We start from the raw sequence: 6,199 nt of genomic DNA, 5'->3' as shown, positions 1-6,199 counted from the left end.
CCCCTCGCCCGCCTGCCGGGGCCGCGGGAAGGGGCGGGCCCCGAGCTGGGGCAGCGGCGCCGGGCGGGGAGATGCCGGGAGCGAGCGGTGCCGGCGGCAAAGGCCCGCCCGGGGGCAGTGGCGCCAGGCCGCTCCTCGTTAGTATAGTGGTAAGTATCCCCGCCTGTCACGCGGGAGACCGGGGTTCGATTCCCCGACGGGGAGGCTGCTTAATTTTTTTTCTTTCTTTCTTTTTCCTTTGCTCTTTGCAGGAGAAGCGCTCAGCTCTTCCTTGCAAGCTGAAGCTCCTTGGACCTAGATTTATTTTAGGACCTAGATTTATTTTAGGACCCCTTGTATAGTTCTTCCAGGGGCTCATCTGCTTTGCCAACGAGCAAGCACAGCGGGCGTGCGTGGCCTGTCTGCATAATCGCGGGCTGGATGCACCCGTGCCCACGGCAGCCCTTGCACGCTGCAGCTGGACCAAGACCTTGCAAGGGTCCCCTGGGTGATCTCTGCGGAGCCCCCCCCCCCCCGGTGCCAAGGGTGCCCGAGACACGCAGCAGCAAAGCAGGATGGGGCAGGGTGCGGGCCTCGAGGGAGCACAGGCCTGCTATGGAGATCCCAGCAGCACCTCTCCTTGCTGGCATGCAATCAGCCTCTCCTCTTCAGGGTGAGAAAGCAAAGCAGCATGTGAGGCCACAAAGTGCCAGTGCTGGAGGCAGCGGTGTTTGACACTGCAGGCTGCAGGGTCCACGGTGCGTGGGCAGAGCCAGAGGCCCGAGGGGCCTTGCAGGCCACATCCGGGGACATCTCTGCAGCTCAAACCGGTGATAGAAACCGCCGTGCGGCTTTGCTTCCTCTTCAGCACTTCCTCCTTTCTAAACGGCTCTTTCAGGTGTCACAAAGCCGCTGGGCTGCAGGCTTCAATGGCCACCGTTTGCGGTCGGTTGAGCCCACGCTGACACGAATACATCCAGTGTTTCCTGCAAGGGAAGAGAAACAGGCTGTTGTGATGCTGCGACCGGGTGAGACCGACTGCAGTGGTTTGAAGGAGATGTTGCAAAAATGTTGTGGTTCGTTTCTCGGAGGCGAAGAACTCTCAGACACACACTATTAGCAACACAAAAGGTATATTTGCAAATAGGGTCAGAGTGAAGACAAAAGACCACACTCTGCCCCCGAGGAAAACTCTCAGCTGGGTTTTATCCCTTCCCTCCTGGGCAGGTGTGCAGAAGCAGGAACTCTTACAACTCATTTCCAGTTCATACAAACATATAAAGTAAAGTTCCCGAGGGGAAGAATTAAAAATCACCGGTGCTCAGTAATGCCCGATGAGCTAACTCTGACGTGTGCACGGCCTTGACTTTGCACTCGAATCCCTTCCGTGTCTGCGGACCCGCGGGGCAGTTCAGCCAGTGCTTTCTGCTTGTCTTTTCTGAATTGGACCCACCAAGCACACAATTAAACAAGTGTGTAGGTCTGTGCAGGAGGAAGGCTATGGCTTTTAGAGGCAAGCTCTAGCTGAGGAATGGCTTACACCCAGCTTGTCCTAGACACGGAAGGCAGACCCGCGCGCCCAGACAGAAACAGGGCCCGAAAATGGTCATTTTTTTTCCCATTGTCTGATTATTTTTATCCTTATCTGTGGCGAAGAGAGGGCTGATACTAAAAGTTAGCTCGGGACCAGCAGGAGTGGAGGTACGGTATCGATGGAGCGGCTCTTTGCCACTTTCCCTGTTTCCTATTGCTCTCTTGACTTCACGATGACTTTTGCCATTGAAGTAGTTCTACAAAATAGGACAACCCCCCCACGTTTAACTATGGGGCCTACCCCAGCCCTGCTCCATGTAGACGGAGCCGGGACCCCCCACACCAGCTTGCAAGGGGTCCAAACTCGCCCGGCTGGCTTGATTTCCCCTGTACCGGATGGGGAAACGATGCCCAGAACCAGCTCTGGAGCAGGGCAGAGGCCCTGGGCCAGACCTGAGATGCTGGAGGCTGCGAGGGAGAGAGGAGGAGCGGGGGAAGCCAGGTCCGACCCGGTTTGAGTGCGGCGTGCCCGTCCTGGGCACACTGGTATGTGCGCGCTGCAGGCAACCTTACCACCCGCCGAAATAGCTCAGTTGGGAGAGCGTTAGACTGAAGATCTAAAGGTCCCTGGTTCGATCCCGGGTTTCGGCAGATGCTTTTTAGCTTCAGACGTGCACTTTGCAGCCAAGGTGCGGCTGAAGGATCCCGCGCGCATTTTGCACCCTCCTGTGCGCCGCAGCGCCCGCACCCAGCCGCCTCTGAAAGGGGACCCTGGCGGGGGCAGCTCCCAGCTCCTCCTCGTTAGTATAGTGGTAAGTATCCCCGCCTGTCACGCGGGAGACCGGGGTTCGATTCCCCGACGGGGAGAACGCCTACTTTTCTCTCCCCACCACCGTTTTTGAGCTCTTCCTCGCTTTTTTGTTTTTGTTTTTTTTGGCAAGTATCGAAACGCAGCGCCCTGCCAGGACCGGCGCATCCATCCGGTGCTTTTTAAGAGCCACCTCCTTGTGCAAAAAAAAAGAAAAGAAAAGAAAAAGGCATTTGGCCTGGGAGCTGCGGGGCGTGCGCGGCGGCGCAGCCAGATCCCGCCGGCCCGGCAGCGGCTGCAGCGAGCGGGGATGTAGCTCAGTGGTAGAGCGCATGCTTTGCATGTATGAGGCCCCGGGTTCAATCCCCGGCATCTCCACTTTTGTCGCCGGTCTCTTTTCCTGGCAACATCCTCGATGCTCACGTGCGCGGCGGCGACTGCTCATTTTAAAGAAGATCCGGTGCAGGAAAAGCCCCGTTGGCGGCTCCAGTCACAGAAGGAATCGGAACCCGTGGCAGAGGTGGGATCTTTTATTAGATATTTGCAACCCCGCCCCCAAAACACAGGCTTGATTTGCAAGGCCGTGGCCTAGAGGACAGGCGTGTCCCATCTGACGCGGGGGCGTGCGGTTACCCTGCATTGCGCGCAGCCCCAAGTTCCTACTTGCTTTACAGATAAACCTGGAAAGAAGATCCCTAAAGAAGGTCCCTGACACGAGGGGATTTACTGAACCTGGAAAGAAGATCCCTGCCCCGAGGGGGATTACTGCAGCTATTCTGGGCGTGAGAGGGCCCGGAAGCTGGGCTCTGCAGTGCGAGGGGCTGTGCACGGACCGGCACGCTCCTCTTGCACACTATTAAGGGCATCACGAAGCTCAGGGCAACCCCGTGCCGCCCTGAGTCGATGCCCGCAGCTGGCGCGGCCCCACACATCGATCACCTGCACAGCCATTACACTCTGCACGAGGCACCGGGGGCACTGAGTCTTTCACCCCTGGAGTAACTTCCTTGCCCTCCCCTTAACTGCCCCAGAAGCAGCCTTGGAAAGGCCAGTTTCACAACTGTTCTGGCTGTCAAGGCTTTTCGTAGCAGCCTTGAAGCCGTGATCAGCCTTGGGAGATGGTTTTGGAGATGCCACTGCCACGGCCCTGACTCGGTGAGCGCTGCTTGCGCTCAGTCTGGACGTGCACCCTCGGGGAAGGGCAGAGCCTTGTTTCAGGCCCCCGGCGATGCCTGTCTGTGGGGTGCCTCGCACAAGTGAGAGGCAGGAGACAACGAGGGAGTGTGACAGGTCTCGTCCCTAACGTCTCGGGATTGCAGCAAAGGAGAGAGGGATTTGTGAGCGTGCTACCGAGGGAAACAGCGAGGTGCCTCTGTGGGCGTTTAAGGGGCGCACAGCCTAGCTCAGGAAAGCCTTCCCATCCAGCAGAGCATTTCAAACCATGCTGGAGAGGCCTGTGTGTGCAGGACTCAGGCCCGAGGCTGGCATTCGCCCCCGCTGGTGTGGGCCAGGCCATTTACACAGACGAACAAGACAGATGCAGGGTGTAAAACTTAGCTAAGTTTCCAATCGTGCCTGTGCCCCAAAGCTTGCAAATCAAGCCTTTTTTTTTTTCCAAATATCGAAACTTTCCTATTCATGCTGTGAACTTCCCCTGCATCAGAGCAGCTTGCTGTGTGATTTGTAGACGGGTTATTTTTAAATCAAACAGCGATAGGCTCACTGCCACCCTTTACTTCCACCTGGCCAACACACTCTAGACTGGAGCTGCTATCCACGTCCAGCGAGGAGGAGCGCCCACAATGCGGCTCCCTGCCTTGCAATCCTAGCCCTGGTTGGATCCGAAACCGAGGGACCCTTACTTCAGCGACCAGCTGGAAGTTTGGCTGCTTTGACGTATAATGCAGAGTAAGTTGTAATAAGAGCAGAGCACTTGGAGACCAGGGAAGTCCCCGTGGCACTGTAAAGTCGGCATGCATCGTTTGCATGCAGCGATCAGCTTTGCTCTGGCCAGTTTGCCAGCTGTTGCTGGGCCTCGGCTCCTTCCCAGTTGCTCTGCGGCCCTCCGTCATCTGCGGCCCTGCTTAGGCAGCTGCTTCCTTTGGGGGCTGCCAGGGAAGGGTTTGGGATCCATGCTGCCCCCGAGAAGCCCCAGCGCCGGCTGGCCTGGTGCTCGTTCGGGCTGGCAGCTCCGCCTGGAGGATTTCATAGATTGCACAGACGGTAGGGCTGGAAGGGACCTCGTGAGATCGGCACATCCAGCCCCTGCCCAAGGGGCAGCAAGTCAGCTGGGGCCCAAGGATCCCAGCAAGATCAGCATCCAAACGTTTCTTGGCAGTGTCGGGAGTAGGTGCTCTCACTGCCCGGGGGGAGTCTCCTCAGACTCTGGACGCTCGGACGGTAAAGCCGTGCTTCTGTACTACGTCCAGTCTAAAACGCTCCTCCAGCGCCTTGTGACCCCCCGCCTCGTCTTCCCTCGGGGTGCCCTGGGGGGCAGGTGGCCTCCCTCATCCCGATGCTCCCCGATACGCTTCTGTAGGAACCTGGGGCCAAGTCCAGCCAGCTCCTTCAGCCCCAGCAAAGGGATCTCCTGGGATCCTTTGGCTCTCAGAGGAATCTGTGACCCATCTGCTCTGACAGACGTATCGACTGTGATCCTTTGGCTCCAACAAAGTAACCCAGCTGGGTCCTTTGGATCGAACAGGGGATCCTTTGGATCTAATACAAGAATGTGGTGGGGCCACTCAGCTGCAACAGGGATCTACCTGGGATTTCTTTGGATCTAACCAAAGGACCCACTGCGCTGTGATCCTTTGGCTGTAACAAAGGAATTTGTGAGTCACTGGCTCAGGCAGAGGGATCCACTGCGAACCTTTGTTCCCAGCAAAAGAATCTAGCTGGCTCCTTTGGCTTTAACCAGGATCCGTTGGCTCGATCTAGCGAGGACCCTTGGGATCTGGCGGACTCTGACAAAGCGATCGCCTAAGCCCCTCCGCGGCGCACTCCCACCCACCCGCCTGTAAAGGGTTCGCGTCTGCCCGTATCCTTCCGCCCCGCGCCACACGCCGCCCCGCCCCCTCCACTAGCGCCGGACTAGCGTCTAGATAGTCCCGGCGGAGGGATCTCGGAGGAGGCGATTCTATAAAAGGTCCGGTCGTGTCGTGCAGCGCAGTCAGATCTGCTCGGACGCCGTCTCAGTAGGAGTTGCACAACTTTATCTCGCGGTAAGCACCGGGGGGACGGGACGGGACGGGACGGGGGAAGGGACGGGGAAGACCAGGATGGGGAAGCGGTGTGGTGGGGCCGCGGTGAAGCGGGGACGGTTGCGGTGGTGGCGGCGCTGTTGTGCCAGGGAGGCCTGAGGCATAGCCGTGAGTGCACCAAGATGGCGGCCAGCGAGACCGGGGCTGTTGCGTTGGCCCCTCCCGCTAGGATGACGCGCGTGCCTGGTGGCTGTGACGTCACTAGGAGGGGCGGAGCGGCCCGAGCCCGGGGCCCCATCCGGTCCCGCGCTGGTCTCCCGCGCTCCGGGGTCATGGGTAGGGTGAAAGCGCCGTGAAAACGTGCGGGGGTGCTAAAGAGTGTCCTTGTGCCTCGTTTCCCTCAGGTAAAGATGCAGATCTTTGTAAAGACCCTGACGGGCAAGACCATCACCCTCGAGGTGGAGCCCAGTGACACCATTGAGAATGTAAAAGCCAAGATCCAGGACAAAGAGGGCATTCCCCCTGACCAGCAGAGGCTGATCTTTGCTGGCAAGCAGCTGGAAGATGGCCGCACCCTGTCCGACTACAACATCCAGAAGGAGTCCACCCTGCATCTGGTGCTGCGCCTGAGGGGTGGCATGCAGATCTTCGTGAAGACCCTGACTGGCAAGACCAT

General features: G+C 58.5%; 1 protein-coding gene and 4 non-coding genes across 9 annotated transcripts in view; all 5 read left to right on the top strand.

Moving 5' to 3' along the window:
* Positions 1-6,199, top strand: part of UBC (ubiquitin C) — a 26,672-nt gene that overhangs the window by 19,525 nt on the left and 948 nt on the right. For 3 of the 5 annotated variants that reach the window (XM_019538943.1, XM_019538942.1, XM_019538941.1), the window contains one exon: positions 5,934-6,113. In XM_019538943.1, the coding sequence (XP_019394488.1) occupies positions 5,934-6,113 (180 nt within the window). Of the gene's footprint in view, positions 1-2,031; positions 2,038-5,927; positions 6,114-6,199 lie in introns of all 5 variants that reach the window. The other 2 variants (XM_019538940.1, XM_019538939.1) reach the window with 2 other exon arrangements.
* On the top strand, positions 133-204 carry TRNAD-GUC. Its single transcript has one exon. It is a non-coding gene; the product is annotated as a tRNA-Asp (tRNA).
* On the top strand, positions 2,091-2,163 carry TRNAF-GAA. The gene has a single exon. It is a non-coding gene; the product is annotated as a tRNA-Phe (tRNA).
* TRNAD-GUC lies at positions 2,308-2,379 on the top strand. The gene has a single exon. It is a non-coding gene; the product is annotated as a tRNA-Asp (tRNA).
* Positions 2,627-2,698, top strand: TRNAA-UGC. The gene has a single exon. It is a non-coding gene; the product is annotated as a tRNA-Ala (tRNA).

Source organism: Crocodylus porosus, unplaced genomic scaffold (genome assembly GCF_001723895.1).
Source record: "Crocodylus porosus isolate Cpor-Errol unplaced genomic scaffold, CroPor_comp1, whole genome shotgun sequence".
Classification (NCBI taxonomy): domain Eukaryota; kingdom Metazoa; phylum Chordata; order Crocodylia; family Crocodylidae; genus Crocodylus; species Crocodylus porosus.
This window is presented reverse-complemented; position numbering and strand designations above follow the sequence as displayed.